Genomic DNA, 20565 nt, shown 5'->3' on the forward strand with positions numbered 1-20565 from the left:
CTGCAGTTTTTAATCAGGTGTGGCTAATCTATGAACACAACAGGATTTAGTGGCTAATATTCAGGTGCGCCTTCTAGTCCAGAAAATACGGTATTTACAGTTTAATGGCGTCAAGGAGGCAGCATGGACTTTATGTTGTTCTGTTTCAAAATATTAAGTTATCACCTAACTGCTCAGTATTTCTGAGTGGCGCACTGGGTAGCTCGCCTGCTCTGCAACAAAAAGATTCCAGGTTTGGTTCACGGCCCAGGGTCTTTCTGCATGGAGTTTGAATGTTCTCCTTGTGCATGTGTGGGTTTTCTCCGGGTACTCCGGCTTCCTGCCAGTCCAAAAACATGACTGTTAGGTTAATTAACTTCACACACACTGTACACCGAAAATCATGAGTCATAAGGGACTATGTTTCTCGGCTAGCCTGGGAGCACCTTGGGATTCCCCCGGAGGAGCTGGCCCAAGTGGCTGGGGAGAGGGACATCTGGGCCTCCCTACTGAAGCTGCTACCTCCACGACCCGACCCGGATAAGCGGGAAAAGATGGATGGAAATAAGAGGAGAAAATAAAAATTAAAGGATTACATTCATGATTACAGATGAATAAAGTTAGGCTGGAGACATGACTAAATGTAACTCGTTACAACGCATCTCTGCCTGTAGTACTCTGACAAATGAGATCAATCAGAAGGCCTATTCTGATTCGTGAACATGACCGTATATGTGTTCTATATATTTACCTACCGTAGTTATAGGGAACATTTGGAAAAAATACAGCAGCCTGTACTGCGCTCCCAATACTTTAAGAATCAAAATGATCATAGAAACATATTACTACTAACACAAACAGTTTATGGGTCTTTGTTTTTTAAATCATTTTCTTGAAAACATAATCTTTTGTAGAGAATGAAACAGTAGTTCAAAATAACCAGGCCTTATACTATAGATAATTTATTCCAGTTGATCAAGGAGAGTGGTTTTATGCTCCTGTGGAACCAAAATGAACCCAAAATGGTAGTTGGTTCCACAGGAGAGGAGCCTGATAACTAAAAGATCTGCCTCCCATTCTACTTTTAGAAATTCTAGGAACCACTAGTAAACCTGCAGATTGAGAGCGAAGTGCTCTGTTAGGAACATAAGGAACAATCAGATCTCTGATATCAGATGGAGCTTGGCCATTTAAGGCTTTATATGTGAGAAGGAGGATTTTAAATTCAATTCTGGATTTAACAGGAAGCCAATGAAGAGAAGCCAGGATAGGAGAGATATGATCTCTCTTTTTAATTTTCATTAGAACTCTGGCTGCAGCATTTTGGATCAGCTGAAGGCTTTTAACTACAGCTTGTGGACTTCCTGATAGTAAAGAATTACAATAGTCCAGCCTTGAAGTAACAAATGCATGGACTAGTTTCTCAGCATCACCCCTGGACAGGATATTACTATATTTGCAATATGATGAAAGAAGGAAACCCTAGAAACCTTTTTGATATGGAATTTAAATGGCAGGTCTTGATCAAAAATAACACCAAGATGTTTTACTTTATTATCTCAGATCAACTCGATCCCATCCAAATGAAGTGACTGACTAATCCACTTCTTTTTCAAAAACTGTGGTCCAAAGACTAGAACTTCTGTTTAGTCTGCATTTAGGAACAGGAAGTTAAGAGTCATGCCAGTCTTTATGTCTTCAATACATGCCTGTAATCTATGTTCTGTAATCTAGTTTTGACTGTTAACTGATGGTTGAAGGTCTTAAAAAATAATACAGTTAAGAAGTCAACTTCCTTTTTTTAAATTTTTTGTTTGCATTAAACTTTACCAGTAAAGTTGACTAAAATATGTGCACACCCTCAGATCCATTTTGCCACAGAGACCTCTAAAGCCCAAAAGGAAACTATCAAGACAGGGAGCACCTCAAAAATGTACATAGTAGGCATAGATTTAATTCCCTATTTTACATTATCTATTCAGTTGCCATTTGGACAGATAACAGAGACAGTACAGTGATGCCACAGAGATCAATTCACAATATGCCGTTTCAAAACACAACTAGCCAGTGGTGTTTTTATGACAATGTTCTTACGATCATATCATTGAAACAGGAAAAAGTTATGATTTTTTTAATTAGAAGACATTTGATGTCATTTGAAATGTCCAGTAGAAGATTTTCAAATTTCATCTACGAAGGGAGTTTTTATGAGGTTGCCGGAGGATGCCATCGTCTTCTTGCCAGTCACAAATTTCTTGGCAGCCTATAGGAGACAGGGAGACAAGAACAAAGACGACAAAATGTAGTCATAGTTAAATATTTTGGAATGACAGAATTCCACAACAGCAACTAATTTGGATTTTTTACTTGGAAATCACATTGAGGCTAAGAAGCTATGAAGAAATGTTCGATTGAAATATTGATTCCAAACACTTTCAAATCTGCACAAATTAACCTGCTAATATAAGTTAATATAATCAATTTGACTAAACAGATATTTAAAACTCCATTAAGTGCCGATTAACGGTTTTTTCCATTAAAATTTGTTCCATCTAACTGTTGGACAATGTCCACTTAAAAGGAGTTTCAGTGTTTTGATGGTACTGTCGCCCACAAGAGGACGCGGCTGGTCATTCTTAATTGGAGCCTCACTTTTATTCGCAAAAAACATGTAAAGCCAGAGCAGAGGCCTGTTAAAGCAGAAACATCAATTAATCCAGAATCCGGTCTGAGATTACCGTAATTTTCAGAGTTTAAGCTGCTACTTTTTTCACAAGTTTCAACCCTGCAGCTTATAGTGATGTGCGGCTTTTCTATGGATTTTTCATTATTTTTGTGATGTTATGAGAGGTTTTGTTTTGCTTTGTTCCGCTACTTCCACTACTTTGCCTACTTTGGAAGGGCTGGCAAAGCTTTCTACCAAGCTTTCCCCCACATAAAGCATTGTTCATTTGGACAGCATGAGCGCCCATATCAAACATTCTCTGAAAGCAGCCATTAAGAGCACGTACTCAATTCCAGCTGTGATTCCTGGAGGCACAACAAAGCAACTGCACCCACTAGACATCAGTGTGAATTGTAACACTGTGCGTTTTGTGGGAGGCGGGGATGACAGGGCGCAATAAATCATTCATCAAAACTGTGAAAAGCAAGTTTTGCCTAAGTTTGCTGAAGGATTTTGACAATGTGGAGAAGTGTCTAAACATTCACAATCACCAACAGATTTCGAAGGGCTGGGCTGCTGCGTGGTGAAGAGGAGGACACCGCCACTAACACTCAGAGGGTGTTCCATTCTGACACTGACAACCAGGGGTTCTTTGGTTTGGACAGAGATAGAAGCAGAGAGTCGATGACGAAGGCATCCTGAGCTTGTTGGTTTCCAACACTGAAGAAGAAGACTTTGATGGTTTTAGTGGGCAGGGAGAAGACCATGGTGATAAACGTCTTTTCTTCTTGTTAAAGCCTAAGCTGCACCTTAGCCCAAAAGGTAGGCCCAATCTATATTTTCTGGTGTGCAGCATGTTATTTCTATGCAGTCCATCTGTTACTCATTTAAACAGCACAGTACATGTTTTGTACTTGTAATTTACCGGTAGTTGTACATATACATAAAAAGTTATGCAAATATATACTGGTAGACACAGGTTTTAAGGCAAATAGCTGGTAATCAGTCATTCGTCGACCGATAAGATCAATCAACTCTAGATTCATTTATCACTCTGCAACTTGCATTCCTATTACCGGATTCAGAAAAGCAGAATGGTCATTTTAAACGGGATATAGTGTCCAAACCGTGATCATTCTAAGGAATGTCCTCACAGCACTGCATCAAAGGAATCTCATAGGAAAGGTTATAATAGAGTAACATTCAAATAAAATCATCAAGTTCAAATTTCAGCATAACCAGGGGGCTCTCCTAGAGGGGATACAGTTAAAGGCCTAAAAGTTGTTTAGAAATGGCAGCACATAGGAATGCTTTTACAGAGACAGTAGGATGACTTTTGCATCCTACTGTGGAACAAAGAAATTACCTTTTTCTAAAACAGCCATTGCATCCTGTGGGTAGGATGGTGGAGGCCTAATTTACCAAGCAAGAGTGATGACATTACAGCACAGCTATTAGAGATGAAAGTTATTGATTATCAATAAATTAATAAATGTAAAGCTGTTTGAGCAACTAACAAATTATTAATAGGCAGACTTTTTTTTTTAAATCTCAAAGGATTTTTCCAGTAAGATAAAGGCCAAAATCTTTTTTTTTTGTACAATGAGCTCAATAAAATAAAATTAAAAAAGCACATCATTGCATTAAAATGGACTGGGCCAGGTGCATTAAATACTAACTGAATAAACAAAAAAAATAATTGTTTTCTTACACATTATAAAACTAGACATACGAAGAAGACGTAACAAAACAGGAACCTATTAAGTTAGCAAATAAAAAAAAAATGAAAAAAATATGTGAAACATTTGGGATTTCTAATGTCCAGATGTGAAACTTTCATTTGAAAGGACAGGATTTGTCACTTAGACACGCTGCCAGACCATTTGTTTCAGTGAAGCGAAAGCTTAGCTCTGTTTTTAGCATAATCCTGCATTCAGTACGGGAAGACATTTTCTGCCTCTAGCAGCGCCTTTAAACAGGTGCTTAAATGAGCGATAACATCAGGAGTTTATCAAGTGTTTATATATACAAAAATAATTACACAAAGTGAATCTGCATCTTTGGAGAAGGAAATAAATTCCGGACCGAACTCTGGATTGATTAGTGTTTCTGCTCTACCTTGCCTCGACTCTGGCAAGACAAATACCACTGATGCCCCGCTTAAGAATGCATAACAGCAGCCTCTAGTGGACAAATGTAGCATTACAAATAGGGCTAAAATGATCAGATAAATCATAATTAATCGATTATTAAAATAACTGTCAACTAATTTAGTAATCAATTAATCATAAACTGGAATATAGAGACTGTAAAATATTGCTGTAGCTGACAGACCAATCTACTTAGAGCAGTAATTATAACAAAATTATATAAAAAAAAAATATAAACATTTTGCATTTACGATAAAAAAGAATGTTTTTGTCAATCAATATGCTCTATCGAGAACTCCTCAAGTGAATACGTTTTAGTTTACCTGGTTTAATTTCTTTTAAAAAATCTTCTTAAAGGAAGCTTTTGATATCTGATTTTTGATCAAAAAAATAATCGAGAGATTAATCAATTTGCAAAATAATCAGCAATTGCAGCCTTCATTACAACCCAGAAGAAATCATTTTGAAGCGGACATATCAACTCATCACATGGACATTTTTTTTAATCTAAAATACTTTTCTCTTCCCCATTTAAAACACTGAAATCAGAATTAATGTTGTTAAAGCTCCCCTGATCTCAATCTCCCTAGCAACCTATTCAGTAAAAGTAATTTTTAATAAAAGCCCTTAGAACTTATTTACACCAGTCTAGTAAATCACAGAAACGTCTGATAAAAACATATAAAACTGAAGCCCATAAATATTGTGAGAAGCAAAATATCTTTCGCTCTCCAAAATTTAGTCTAAAACTTATTAAGCCAAAGTTCAAAAGATACAAATTTAAGTTCAGCCTTGAAACATTACAGCGTGACTGAGCTCCAGTGGAAGCAAACATCTTACATTTGCAACATCCGTCAGGGACACGTTGTCGATGTTTTTGGAGATTTCCTCTGGAGAGTGGTAGGTTCCATCAGCCAGAGCCTGGGAGCCCATGGCCTCCAGCAGACCCTCCCAGGTTTCCAGAGACATGAGAAACTGACCCCTAAGCTGAGCCCTAAGCAGAAAATAATAAGGGGGGGAAAAAAACATTTATTTTTTTGGTGAATTAATGAAATCCTGGAACTTTGTGATCTACTTGATAAAAGGTTATAATGATATCTAGTTTAAGAAAAATTAAGTTATAATTAACTTGGGGAAATTCAATCCAGGTAAAAACTATTAAAGAGCTGTCTATCAGGGTTCCTTACTTGGCTCGAGTTAGTTCAGCAGCTGTGATTCCTCCATCAGCAACAGATTTCACCTGAGCGAGGGCAGCCTTGATCACCTGAAAGGGAAAAGTTTGACAGGGATCATCTTCCAAACATGGTCCATCAGAGAAATAAGTATTCTAATACTCACGTCACCAGCTGCTGCAGTCTGGGAGATGGTGTAGATCCCAAACAGACCACAGTCAGAGTAGCTGGCATTGAAAGCGCTCACCTGTCACAGATACACCAAAAGACCTTCATCCGGTGGATATCATGCACCAAAATCTTCCTCTATAGATGTATGTAACTTTATAAAGATTGCATGAAAAAGTGACACAAGCACACACATCGAAGGGGTCTGTGGTTGCCTTGGCAACCCCCTGGATCAATTTGCTGGAGACGCTGGAGCCCCTCTTAACATGTGGACCAGCTCCCAGTAAATGTTGCAGCACACTGAAGGCCAGAGCCTCGCTGGTACCAGCTGGTGCCGACTGGCTCACCACAGCAGAATGGACCAGACTGTCGAGGCTCTGATGACGAAACTCTCCTGCACATGAGACCATGCCAAAACTGAAAGGTTATTTAAATGCTTTACAGTAACAACAGGAAAGCCTTAGTGTCCATAAAGATTAGCGATTGCAGAGCTCACCCCCACGGTACTGCGCTTTGGCCCCCGTGGCTCCTGCTCCACCGCGGATGTTGAGGAACTGCTCCCCAACCTGCTTCAGCACAGAGTGATCAACACCTGATGGACCAAGAACATCACAATCTAAACTGAACAGAAACCCAGAGCTACACCACTCTAATAATAGGTTGGTGTCATTAGTTCTTTTCTTTTAAATACATTAAGGATGTCCCTGTACAACTTTTTCATTTCAGGTAAGATACAGAATTTGCAGTATAAACTAGGGCTGAACGACTTTGCCAGAAATCTAAATTGTGAATATTTTCAACCAGTATTGGGGTCAATAAGTACAACAAGTCGATGTTTTACTCCAGGGTTTCAGTTTTTCCATGAACTGCTTTTCCAGAATACAGAGCTGCAGGACTTTGCTGTAACATTTGAAAGAAAAAGTGATGTCTTCTACTATTAAGCATAGATCTAGGTGCTAGCTGCAACTCTCTGTCCCCTCCTGTGTGACAGCGTACCCACTTTAATCGTATTACCGCCACCTAAGGGAGAAATTGAGTTTTTTACTCTTGTTTAATGTATTGTGACTATAATTGAGAGCCTCTGTGCTTTGAAAATTGCATTTTTAAAAATTGCGATAATTTCACAAATACAATTAATTTCCCAGCCCTAATACAAACCAACAGCGATACTGAAGGAACATATCGGTTAGAACCTTAGATACTATTATTACTCACTTTTCATGTGTGGAATGTTAAAAAGCTCAGATCAAGTTATTTAATTATAAGTGATGCACCGAAATCTTTGGCCAAATTAGCGACAAGTTCATTTTTGTTTTTATGGCCAATAAGACAATTAACACAAAAACAAAATCACATGTTTCTACTTGCGGCAGAAACATGATGACATGGCAACCAGGAAAAACAGCAAGGGGGAAACGGGATCTTAAGAAAACAGCAAAGCCAGCACGCAGAAACACACACAGAAAAGGACTGAATACAGGTTTGGAGTGAGGATGTTTGAGTTTCAACTCTGTGCATCTCTCTCACTGTGCATTCGGGTCAGTGGCACAAAAATGATGCCATAGAAATCCATCAGCATTCTGATTATGAGAAGAATGTGACACAAAATGAACGCAAACACAGAACATGACGCTCCATCTGTGGCGGACGGGTTATGAAGGTTTGCCGGTGATTCGCTTAGGTAAAAATGCATAACAAAGAAATAAATATTTTGATACTTTTCTCACTGATTTGTTGAAATTCCTTGGTTTCATTTAAGATTAGCGAACACATCGTAGCTAAAAATGCTAAAGGTGCTTCAAATTTTCGTTTTTGCCTAGAATTTTCATTTTGGTTCACCCTTAATTATAATATGATATATTATATTATTACTATAACATTACTCTGCGGAGAATCATTCATCATCATCATCATCATCATCATCATCATCATCATCATCATCATCATCATCACTCAACAATAACAAGTATGAGAACAACTGAACGATGTTTTAATAACAACGGCATACATAAACAGAAGCGTATCTAAGTGAGCTGTTTCTATCAGCATGCTTATATCATAGATATTAGATGCACACTGATATATTCTGATATTGATCAACTGCTTTAAAGAAAATCATAGATTTGGTACGCCTGCTGACAAAATTTGGAATAACTCCTTTTTCTAAGAAAGATCTAAACTAGAAGAGAGTTGATCTTTGAAAATCAATTCTATTTTATTTTCTATTTTATTTCATCAATATTTATAATAAATTCTTGGAATCTTGTTTTAGCCGTTACCTGAATAACATCACTGTGGAGTTATGCAACTTATTGATATTAGTTTTATATAACATTTGACAGACAATTATAATGGAAGTTAATGGAAACTGTAAGGACAGAGAAATTGTATTTTTTATTTGATCTTATGTCATATCAGTCAATCTTTAGGATAGTAATATGAGAACTAATATCCATAACTAGCATAAACTTGAAACAGAAGTGGAGTGTTCCTCTATTAGTATCTTCTTAGTATCTTAGACAACTTTTGTTGAGGCATAGACAGGCATCGGCTATTACAGGCTAACAAAGAACTCAAACGACCCCCGTTCCAAAGGGGCGGAGCCGTTCGTCAGGGTCAATTTGCATGTTTTCTAAACAAAAACAAGGCTTTGCTATTGGTCCGATTTATAGACCCTCAAACTCCACGGTATTTCTGACATTTTGAATTGAAAAAGCTTCCTGGATGGGAAGTGAAATGACTTCAAACTTGGAAACAAAAGTACAGTGGATTGTCTTTTAACGTTTTTTGGAAGTAGTGGGTTAACTCGTGTATTTTAAACATGAGCTGACCCGTTAACAATCAGCATTTGGCTCCCTTCCCATTTGCAAAAAAGCTGGGTTTAAATTAGTTGGCAGCAGCACGGCTTCTTTCAGTGCGACAGAATTCAGGAACGCAAACAATGGAGGGCTACATGTAAAGAAGCATGGGCATAGTCAGTGAGCTTTGTTTTTTTGCTCTGTTATCTGTCCGAACCTCTCTGACCCGAGCTTCACCATGTTGATCAAGTGTAAAAAGATTTGTTTGGCTTGTTAGATTCTAAGCGACCGGAGCGATGTGTGAACATCCGCACGTTGCACTCAATGGTATCACGTAATTTAGCGGGTCGACTCGGTTCTGGTGTTTTCATAGCATGCCAATCAGAGGTGAGGGGTCGCTTGCCGGGTTGATTGTTGCTCGAAAAACTGATTGTTCCCAGGTTTAAGTGGGTTTTTCAGCCAGTGTGAAAGGGATACATGTTAAATAATGACAATTCCTCTTACCAAGTCCCACAAGAGCCATTCTTGCACTGGTGAAATTGTTCTGGACAAACTGATGAAGCTTGAGGGAAGAGAAAACAAATTTCAGAAAAAAAGCCCCACTTTGAACAGGCATTTTACAATGTTGACATGTTGAAAATGACTCACATGTTCAGACTGGATGTTATCCACCATGTGGTCTGGACAGTACAACGAGTTACACAGAGCATTCTTATATGCTGCTCCATGAAGACCTTCAACCACACCTAAGAAAGAACAGATGATGTTTAACAAAACAGAAACAGAGTTGATTTTAAGTGTTTGGTTTGCCCTTTTCACAATAAATGCAACCATTTTGATATCTCTATACTGAAAGCGTATGTGTGAATGCAGCAGGCAGGTGCACCAAAGGAACTCAATCCATATGTTTGGACTAAAATGAAGTAATAATAAAATGCCAACCTATTTGGGGGTTCTGTGAAGCATGTGCTTTGTCCAACTTCACCCTCGGTGTAAGCTCAGATACCTCCCATGGTCTGAACTCAGGAGCTGTTGTCACATTTATCAGAAACTCCATCACTGTGTCACTGCAGACAATGAAGACGGAGGCAGAAACACAACAAACGGATATCAGAATAAGTGATAAGATCTGCCTTCAACGTCAGTCTCTGGAAAAGAAATGCATGATGAAAACACTCACAAGTCATCTCTCAAACAGTCGACTGTGTACATCATATTCTCCCGGGATGAAGTCACACTGTGCAGAAAAGGAATATACAGGATAAGGACACTGAATTGAAGTGTGACAATGCTTTTTTATTTAGGTAAGAGCACCGACCTCAGGCTGCCTCCCACGGCCTCAATACCACGGCAGATTTTAAACGCTGATGCTCCTTTGGTTGTCTACAAAGTCAAAAAGGAACACAGGTGTGTATAAAAGTAATAAAATACGTAAGTTTTAGCTTGTTTAAAAAAACCTTGGGAGTTTTGATCACCTAGAACAGTGATTCCCGTACTCCTACCCCTAGTGGTCTGCGAGTGCATTGCAAGAGGTACAATGAAATAGGTAGTGAAATAAAAATAGGGCTGGGATCTGTTTAAACAAGCTTTTATCAATCAAAAGGGTTTTCTTATATGTGTGAGTTCAGCTTTGACACATTAAAATCAAGCAGAGGAACAGACTGGATGGGCCATTAAATACTGGATAATTTTGATAATAACCAAAATAAGGTTTCAAATTAAAGGTCTAGGTTTAGAGATCTGTTTCAATACAAACATTAAACATTAAAAATAACAAATCAGACTCATTTTTTAATAGAAATCAGAAATCAGACAGTAAATTTCCTTATAAATGACATAACTTTATAAATGAATAACAATTTAATAAGCAATATATTTACTACTCTAGTTTTCCTTAGGTGTCTTAGTTCATGAATGTGACCCTTTAGCATGAAAGGTCGCTAAAAACAGCAGGAATAACATTAGAATCAAATGGGCTGCTATGAAATCGCTTACCAGGTTGGAGGCCAGCCTGAGGAAGTGGGTTACACCCTGGTTGTCGGGGGTTTCATAGCGACATCCGGCTTTGACAAAGACACTAATTTTAGAGGCTGGGGAGTAGTTCTCCAAGGACGCGATCACCAGTCCGCTGGGCAGCTTGCTTACCTGAGGGGGGAGACGCAGACAGAGTGCTCCTTTACAATTAACATCATATAAAGACAATCCACTGTTTCCCAGTAAGCCTTGGCTTCTGGCCTATTCTGTATGTTTAGTGAGATAATTTACCAATTTCAAACAGAAGCATAACACAACAAAATGAGTCCACGGCCGGACTCGTAAAGCCAAAGCGCAGCCTGCCGTGATTCATCCCTACATACATGAATATCCTGGTAGGAGTTGGGAGCCCCCGGAGAGAGCTTCAGACCAGACAGAGGTTCGGTAAGGGACTGGCCTTTTCTAGCAGCTGTATAAAACCGTCTCTGTGGAGGAAAAAAAATATGTCAACAATCACTGACCTGCACATCCTGTGGCTGAAACCCTGTCAGTTCCACCTTACGGGCAGCCTGGGCTGCGTAAAGCCTTGTCTGGGAAAACAGAGAAAATGGGAAAGCAGGACATTACAGCTAATGTGTTATTGCCTATCTTGTGGGTTAATGGACCAATTGAAGGAAACAGCAAAAACACACAACTGGATGTTTTTAATGAGGATTAATTACTAACAGTTTAAAAAGCTATTCAAAAAGAGAAGGTCTTTCAAGGGAGCAGACCAACTGTTCCTGTTCAGAACAACATTTGTACAGGCGTTAGGTCTTCCTTTTCCTCAAACACTGTGCAACAACTTTTTAAAGCATAAAAATTGTGGGGAGGGGTCTTCATAGGGTGGTCCATTAGTAACCACATTGTACAATGTTCATCATAAGCATCTGTTATGGAAATTAATGGGTTTGGAAATACTGGAGGTGAAGAGTTAATCCAAGGAATAGACGAAGACTGATAGTAAGCAAAAATAATCAGTAATAGAAAATAATTAAGACTGTATTATATGTCATCTCATACATCCTTCATAATGCTAACGCATGTTAAAAAGGTGTTATGTTTAAAAACAACTAAAAAATATATGATAATTGTTGCATTTCTAATTTGATGATTTAAGATTCCCCAAAGTATGTGATTATGAGTTTACTCAGCTAGCCCTACAAGAAAAGCACAGTTCAACAATGTATATTCTGCATATAATTGAGAATTTATAGCAGAAAACCCTGAGATTCATATGTCTAATATTATTATTGTTGTTTGTTAATAAAGTTCATAATGAGATTTGCAGGCAAAGAAAACTCAGAAAAGTACAGGTTTAGAAAATAAATATCTAAAACAGAGAACAGAAACTTATAGGAGCATCTCCTACTGAAAGAAGACAACACAAAAACACCTAATAAGACTTTATTGTTATAATGTTATAACTCCAAAAGCTTATATGGTGGCTACAACTATAGTCCTCATAATAACCACAAGTTTTTCTTCTTTATTCAGAGCCACCGAGTGCTTAAGAAATGAAGGACTTTTGAATCAAATTATAAAGCTATATCAGAGTCACCGATCGAGGGAGAAAAAACAAATAATTTGCAAAACATTCACATTTATCTTAACCTATTTATTAATCAATTGTATCTTATGTTTGTTCTATTTGTACGCAGAGTCCGGCAAGAACCATAGCTGCAGATATACCAATTTTAAGAGGAACTTTAACGATAAAATTAATTCTTATAATAAGATTATTATTCCGAATAACTAAATGGTCTTCCAGGAGGTTATGTTACACTCAGCTAAATCTACTCTGTTCAGCTTAAAACATTTTTTATTCAGTTAGACTGCTATTTAACCAAAGTTTCAGCAAGTTGAACGTGTATATTTTGACTAAATCTATTACAGTTTAACCGAAAAAAAATGTGAAGAGCCAAAGCAATCGAGTTCGTTTTGTCGAAACATACAGGAAGCTACCAGCTAGCTGTGATTTCGCTGGAAAGGAAATATAATTAGTTGATTTAGAAACTCAAAATAAGCTTATAACAGTTAAGTGAAATGCAGTTTCCGATAAGTATGTGTTTGTGATGAAGTATTCTCAGGTCAAGCTCTTAAGCTAGAAGCTTCCTCGGCCAGTCTTCATCAAAGCTACCGCTAACAAGTCCGCTGCACTTATTTTGTTTTCCTCATTTAGACGAAACTACTGTAGTGGAGGAACCGGGTCCGTAAATCTTTAAACATACAAGCTACGTGAGGTGAACCTCACCGAGAGCTGACTGAATCCCCGGATCCCCTTCATCTCTCTCCTTCAGCCAGGACGAACAGCCAATATGGCCGTCTTCAAAGTGCCCTACCCAGAATCCACCGCGCGTTCTTCGGTCGCGCGCAGAGACGCGCAGCAGGTAAGCGCGCCCTCTAGTGTCACAGCTCCGGCTGCTAAAAATATATAGTGGTTTTCTGAAATGGAATAACTATCTGTTTATGTTTTCTCTCCAAATTCTTCCTCAAAATATCCAATGAATTAATCTTTTCCTTAATATGTTCAAACTCTCTCCTCATGTATGTTCTCTCTCTTTCATATTTATGACATTTTAGTATAAAGGGTTCTATTGTTTCTTATTTTCCACAGTAATCACATTTGCCAGTGACATGCTTTTGAAATTTAAAAAAAGTGTAAAATTAAGTCCTGCTTGCCCAAATCTTAACCTTGTTATCACTCTCATTCATATTTCGTCTTCCGTTTCTTCATTTCCAATCGTCTGAATTTTATAAAACCATCTTCCTATTTTTTCTTCATCCCAGCTTTTTTTTTTTTTTTTTTGCCATTTTTCTATCATTTTTTTCTCTCGAAATAATACCCTTCCCCCCCCCCAGAGTTACTTGGTTTAACTGTAAACCTAACGGGATTTTCAATTGCCCTCTTTGCCATGTTATCTGGCTTCTCGTTTCCTTCTACTCCAATAAGTGCTGGAAACCATACAAATATAACTATCAAACCCAGATTTTGTATTCTGTATAATGAATGAAATATTTCTAATAGAATATCTGTCCTATTATCTGATTGGTTGTATATTAAACTTGATAATGCAGAGCTTGAATCTGAACAAACTACTGTTTTTAGTGGTTTTGTATCTTCTACTGATTGTAAAGCTAATGATATTGCCAACATTTCTCCTGTGTATACTGATAATCCGTCCTAAATTCATTTTTTAGATTTTTGTATTGAATTTTGGTACAACAATAGTGATTCTTATTTTTTCCTGTTATTTTTGATTCATCTGTATACATTTGAATACATTGATAATACTTGTTTAAATGTAACTGGAATTAATATCTCATAACAATGTAAGATTGTGTTTATTTTCATTTTTGACATATCTACTGTTGCTTCTGGTAGAATCCACGGTGGAATAACTGAATAACTGGTGTTTGAGTAATTTCTAAATCAGTCATTTTTAATCTTTTTTTAATTTTATTTTCAATTTTCCATCTAAAACTTCCCATTGTTGGGCTGAACATAAAGAAATAAAAGCTGTATTCAAAATACCGAGGGAGTAACTTCCAATCCCGCCTGTGCAGTGCCCTACAAAATAAAGCTCCAGCTAAAACGGGAATAGAGAAACCAATTTTAATTGTTTTCCTGCCTTTATCGTCACCTATGCACCTGATCTAAATTGAATATACAGGGTTTACTGGGAATAAAGCTATCTATTGAGTATGAGAGAGAGCTTAATCACAGACAAGACGCACATGAGAAGTCGTGTGAGACGAAGCTGAAGTTGGTTTCCGATTCGAAAAATGAATAAAGGGCAATTCCACTGAATTTTCTCTACCTGCATGTTTAATCTACTCTAATAAAAAAAAAAAAAACTACAACACCTAGAAACGTCTAGTGGATTAGATTACTCTAAACTAATTGTTGAACAATTAAAACCAGGTCTGGTATTTGTGAAACCTTTTTTTCTAATTTTAATTAGAGTAGATTAAAGATGTTGAAGGTAGGGAAAAATAAGTGGAATCGCCCTTTATTTATTTTACGAATCGGAAGCCATATTCAGCTTCGCGTTTTTCAGCATATGGTACTGGCAAACTTCAAATAATTGAAGCAAGGGTGGATAGAAAATGTAAATAGATTTTCTTGATAAAAAAAAAAAAAAATCTGTTGCCATCTCCAGAGATAATGAAAATGAAAAAGAATACTAATCAAACTTATTGATCTCACATTGGAGAAATGTACCTCTGCATTTGGAGAGCGGTAGGCTGGGGAGCCCGGGGAGCGGAGTGAGGTTAAGGGTCTTGCTCAGGGACCCATAGTGCAGACTACTGCAACCTTCTCAGAGCACAAGCGCACCGCTATAACCCATTAGGCAAACACTCACCAGAAATAGTGTAACATTAATAATACAGACAATGAATGAAAGGTATGAAAGGTAAAAAAAAAAAAAAAGAAAAAAAAAAACGTCAAAGAAGTTTAAAAGAAGTATAGGTGTATGGAGGACTGACTGCCATATATAAAAATAAATACATAAATAAATAAATGCTCAATAAATAAATAAGCATAATTAATTGCTACCAAAAATACTATAAACAAATAAATGTAAGTAAGAAATGTAATTATACAGTGAGACATAAATGTATATAACTCTGATGAGACAATAGAACATATATGAAATTGTTAAAATTATGATTGTTAAACATTTTAATTGAATTTAATAAATACATCTTGGTGTAGTTGATATCTTTTAAGTTAGTCTTTGAGAGACGTTCTAGTCCACGCCATACCACCCGGTGGCAGTAATGCACAAATTCGGTTGTCCGCCAATTGCCAAAAACCTAAAAGAAGAAGAAGAAGATCCCTTCTTCCATTAACACGTGTGGTGAACGTTTGTGCTGCCTGCATGCGTTAGAACTCAAGACTTTAAACCTGTTAAACATTTGGTGAAGCAACGTATCCTGCGCCGTTTTTTCAAGCCCCTTTAAAGCCAGAAGGTAAACAAGTAGTCCTCCGTGAAGCATTTCGCCGAGAGGGCCGAAAAACGAGAAAAATACTCCGCAATGGTGAGTACTGCATTAGCTAACCAGTTTGCACACTCGTTAACTTTTAGCAAGACACTAGAGAGCGCTGCTTTGAGCTAATATTTGTTCTTTTTTAACTGAACACTTGTCGCCCTTATCTTTTGTGGCTGTATTGTTTCTGTTTTGTTAAGGCTGAGCCACAAGTGAACCCTAAGGCCTACCCGCTGGCCGATGCTACTCTCACCAAAACCATCTTGGACCTGGTGCAGCAAGCCTCCAACTACAAACAGCTGAGGAAGGGAGCCAATGAAGGTGGAGCAAATTACACCAACAAATCCTTTTACACCATATCAACGCCAAAGTTAATTTATGGAGAACTTACAGATTATGTGGGTCAGTCAGCAATAAATCAGTATTAATCACAGACTGTGTTCTATGACTTTGCTATAATCAATTAAATATTTTCTAAATAACACTGTGTGCCTTTTGAATATAATACATTTTTTAATTGTGTTGTGAAAACTTCACTTTATAAATATAAACCTATTGTTTTTGTTTGGGGGGGGGGGGCTTGAAAACTAGTTAATTGATTTACAACAAAAATCTTCTAGTTATTGTCTAACAGCGCAGTGTTTCTATTTTGAATGGTTTATAACCCAACTAACTTGGCAAAAGCCAATTGGGGTGGAAATAATCTAGTGATCAGTTTCATGCATCAAGCCCATAGAACAAAAGGTGTCATTTCAAGAAAGTCATGTGACCAATATAGGAGTTGTTCCTAACTGACTGACTCACTAAACTGTAGTTAAAAATGTTATCTGTCATCACGATGCATCTGCTAAAAAAGGGTCATCTTTTGTGATTTAACATAAAATTTATCAAGAATTTTTGAAGCAGCCTAAAAGGAAAGAGTGTTTCAGCTGTTGCACTTTTATTTACATTTTTTTCGTTGTCATACTTTTCATCTTAGTTATCACTGATCTGAATTAAAGTTAATTTCAAATTGACTTGGTTTATTTACTGTACTTGGTGTTTAAGAATTATGATTAAAAAACCTAGTCCACAAGCATCCTCATTTACATTTTCTCCTAAATTTTCACGTTATATGTTTACATTATTTATTGGCAGCATCTAAAAATATCAGATATATTTTCAATTTAATCATAGATATGAAATAATACAATATAACCTACACTTAAATGATTGTTCTAGGTCATCAAATCAATTCAGTCTGTCCAATAGGCTGCCTGTAGTGTCTTTAAATGTCCAGCAGGTGTCAGTATTCTGTCAGACAGTATCAACCCAGTGTCAATACAGTTTGGCAGTGGGTCAAAATACCCATCATTACAACCATCTTCACATCCACAAAGGCAAAAATCACGTCCTTTTGCTTCTTTTTCTTAAAAAGAAATGCAGAGTATTCCATCTAAAACCAGCACAGTCATGTTTGTGGTACTTCAGCTTTCCATCTCAGATTGACGCTGTAATGTTCCCACATTTCATTGGTCTGACACATTTCTCTATCGATGCCTAACCAATCTGTTGGCTCCTGGCAAGATGTATTGAGAGTTTGTGATTTCAGAACTCTCCAGACAATTCACCTTGCTCCTTTGTTTCCTGTCTATTGTTACCGGACAGGCCGATTAATCCAGGTGCTCAGACCTCAGTTTCCATGACGACATTGGCCAGAAACCTGCCTTTAAAGCCAAGAGTATCATATTTCATACATGAGTTGTCGAGACTTCTGCATCATTGATATTTCTGTTCTTAAACCCTAATTTATACAGTCAGTCATGTAGTGAACAGAAACAGAACAGAAAAAAGGTTATACAGAAATGCTTAATGTATCAAAATGAATGCAAAGTAATGTTGTAATTTAAGTAGTTCAAAAAGTATGTCTTCATTTGTCAGAAAGTTAATTTACTATTCCATTTTTAATTTATAATTTTTTTTATTTAATCTAGTGTCAATTCTTTTACGGTCCGTCCAGTAATGAAAAATGACAAAGGATGGGGCTGTAATAGTGGAGTTGGACATATAGGACATTGGATAAATGAAGTAAACTTGAGTTTTGGGTGTTTTTTTTTTTTTTTTTTAACCACAGCTTAACTTGATCAAGTTCAAGTTAGGGTTGCAAGCATCAAGTTGGCTTTATGCCACTTAGCTGTCATAAATTAGCTATTTGCATAATGTTAAAGAAATTTGTTATGCATCAGTGATCAACACAGATTTAGATGCTTTAGAATCTACATGTTGGTTTAATTGCTATTGTCTCAGTTTATCTAAGAGGTGTGCATTAGACACTCAAATATTTTTAAAATAACTGTATTAACCCAATCTTTTTACATTTTGTCTTTTACTTAGCCACTAAAACTTTGAACAGAGGCATCGCAGAGTTTATTGTAATGGCTGCTGATGCTGAGCCACTGGAGATCATCCTTCACCTGCCGCTGCTCTGTGAGGACAAGAACGTCCCGTATGTGTTTGTCCGCTCCAAGCAAGCGCTGGGCCGTGCCTGTGGTGTGTCCCGTCCGGTCATTGCCACCTCTGTCACCATAAAGGAGGGATCTCAACTAAAGCCACAGATTCAGTCAGTTCAAATGGCTATTGAGAGATTGCTGGTGTGACTTTTGAGCAACATTGGTAAAGATTTCCAAAGGTGGATGTATCCCTTGCTTCAATTTTATGTTGGATTTTAAAACATTTTTTTGCATGAATTATTTTTTTTTTTAATATTGCATATTTTGTAGGGTAATCACCTTTATGTTAATAAACATTCTTTTTTTTTGCAGCTCGTGTTTTTTCTTTAAAAATGTGAGTTAAACTTTAAAATTAATCAAGCAAGTAAACCTTAAAGGAAATGGAAATTGCTGTAAAAAAAGAAAAAGGAGAAAACCCAACAAATTGACATTTTTCAATGGAAAGTATTCATGGTTTATGTTGTACATGTTCGCTATCACCCAAAGTCAAAGTTTCATAGGAAAAGCCCCTTAAAGAAGTTTTTTAAAATTTTATTTTTTTTGCCCTTTCTCCAGATTATACACATTCTGTGATGTAATTGTTGAGTAAAACTAATTCCACATTTTTATTAATTTGGTCCAGCCTGTTGGCTGCTGTGTTGAAATTTACAGATTTTTCTTTGTCCTTAGTTATAATTTTATTACTCTTTTGCCTGAAATGCAGAGCCTTGAGGACAGATATCTAGTTAATGATAAACCTTCCTTTTGCTAGCATTCGCACTCTACAGATTTCGGCTTATGGGATAATTTATAATCCAGTGGGATTTGGTGTCTCCAAATGTATCAGTTTTATGAACAGAGTCCCATTAAAATATATCTGGAACCATTACTCAGCCTGGCCAGCCAGACGTATCAGCCATGTTTACTCTGTATTAGTCTTGTAAAGGTAATTCAGTGGCTGGACTCACAGGGTCAGCCGCTAGGTAACTAAAGATGAGATACAAAACTCCAAGGCTCTGTTGTAATTTTGTAGTCCGTGAAACATGAGCAAAATTTAGGGGATGCATAGTTTTCATGGTTCAGCTAAAGTAACAAAGCAAGAATTGATTATTATGTAGCAAATTAATTTTTGACAAATGAAATGAATTCTATTGACCCTTTAACAATCTTATTTCTCTACAACTGAAACCCTAAAACTGGAGTCAAAGCTCAAGTAGAAGGTTAAGTCCACTCTTAGAAATTAAAACCTACCAAAAAATGTATTAATAAAAGACTCAGAACCTGATCAAAAATAGGACTTCCTAAAATGCAAGATCAGACAGGTTTCTATTACATTAAGTAACTGAATAAAAAAAAAAAAAAAAAAGTGACTCATCAGCTAAACATGTTACCATAAACATAATCTCTCAGAAAACAAACTGAAAATATTAACGATTCTTAGTTGGATGAAATGTATATCCAAAGGTGCATATATTTACTTAGCCAAATGGACAGAGAAGGGTGAAATAAACAGCCTATTTAATTTAGAGAAAATACAACAAATGCATTAAATCACTGATTAGCAAAGGAGATCTATATATATAGATCTGATAGATATACAGATCTATATAGATATATCTATATAGATATATATAATTAAACATTAGAGCTTGATAAAGCTGTTAAATGCTTATTGTTAAAGCTCCTGGCCCCTGATGGACTTAGGGGAGTGGGAGCCTTCTGGTTAGGGCATATATCTTGGAAATCTGAGGTTCTGAGTTTGAGCCCCACTCCAACAGACTATCACTCTGGGTCCTTGAGCAAAGATCCTTAACCCCACACTGCTCCCCAGGACACACAGTGGCAGCCCACTGCTCCCCAAATGGATGGGTTAAATGCAGGGAGTAAAATCCCAATTTGGATTGTTAAAAGGAAGAAAGATCCACAACAATATTAACTAGTAATGGAATTTAAACGAATATAGGCTCTGTTTAAATTCATGGGCTGCGTCCTCCAAGGACGCGGTCTACCTAGACTGGATCCTTCGACTTGAAAATAAGGAGACCGGAAGAGTTTTGGCTGTGAATTCAAACAGGTTTTACCGCTGTAGGCTATGTTGCTTAGCAACTGTGACAGTTGACACACAAAGCAGGAAAAGAATGAATACCGAAGTTTTCA

At 37.1% G+C, this 20565-nt stretch overlaps 2 protein-coding genes across 3 annotated transcripts; one reads left to right on the forward strand and one right to left on the reverse strand.

Annotated features, from left to right (window-relative positions):
* Nucleotides 1–2113: 2113 nt before the first annotated feature.
* Nucleotides 2114–13299, reverse strand: LOC107099879 (cytochrome b-c1 complex subunit 2, mitochondrial-like). Of its 2 annotated transcripts, none has more exons than XM_015398161.1 (14): nucleotides 13200–13299; nucleotides 11428–11496; nucleotides 10928–11077; nucleotides 10251–10315; nucleotides 10113–10169; nucleotides 9875–9999; nucleotides 9581–9678; nucleotides 9437–9494; nucleotides 6631–6726; nucleotides 6329–6528; nucleotides 6133–6213; nucleotides 5982–6058; nucleotides 5635–5788; nucleotides 2114–2242 (listed from the first exon to the last, which is right to left on the reverse strand). In XM_015398161.1, exons 1-14 carry the CDS (start codon nucleotides 13230–13232, stop codon nucleotides 2159–2161), a joined length of 1347 nt encoding a protein of 448 aa, XP_015253647.1. In that variant the 5' UTR covers nucleotides 13233–13299; the 3' UTR covers nucleotides 2114–2158. The 2 variants fall into 2 exon arrangements, with proteins under 2 accessions (XP_015253647.1, XP_015253646.1); XM_015398160.1 differs by lacking the exon at nucleotides 11428–11496 and adding an exon at nucleotides 11290–11391 and having other exon boundaries at nucleotides 13200–13250.
* Nucleotides 13300–15774: 2475 nt separating this feature from the next.
* snu13 (SNU13 homolog, small nuclear ribonucleoprotein (U4/U6.U5)) lies at nucleotides 15775–18740 on the forward strand. Its single transcript, XM_015398149.1, has 3 exons — nucleotides 15775–15991; nucleotides 16141–16261; nucleotides 18314–18740. Exons 1-3 carry the CDS (start codon nucleotides 15989–15991, stop codon nucleotides 18574–18576), a joined length of 387 nt encoding a protein of 128 aa, XP_015253635.1. The 5' UTR covers nucleotides 15775–15988; the 3' UTR covers nucleotides 18577–18740.
* Nucleotides 18741–20565: the final 1825 nt, after the last annotated feature.

The sequence above is a fragment of the Cyprinodon variegatus genome, unplaced genomic scaffold (assembly GCF_000732505.1).
Source record: "Cyprinodon variegatus isolate N-32 unplaced genomic scaffold, C_variegatus-1.0 Scaffold915, whole genome shotgun sequence".
Lineage (NCBI taxonomy): Eukaryota > Metazoa > Chordata > Actinopteri > Cyprinodontiformes > Cyprinodontidae > Cyprinodon > Cyprinodon variegatus.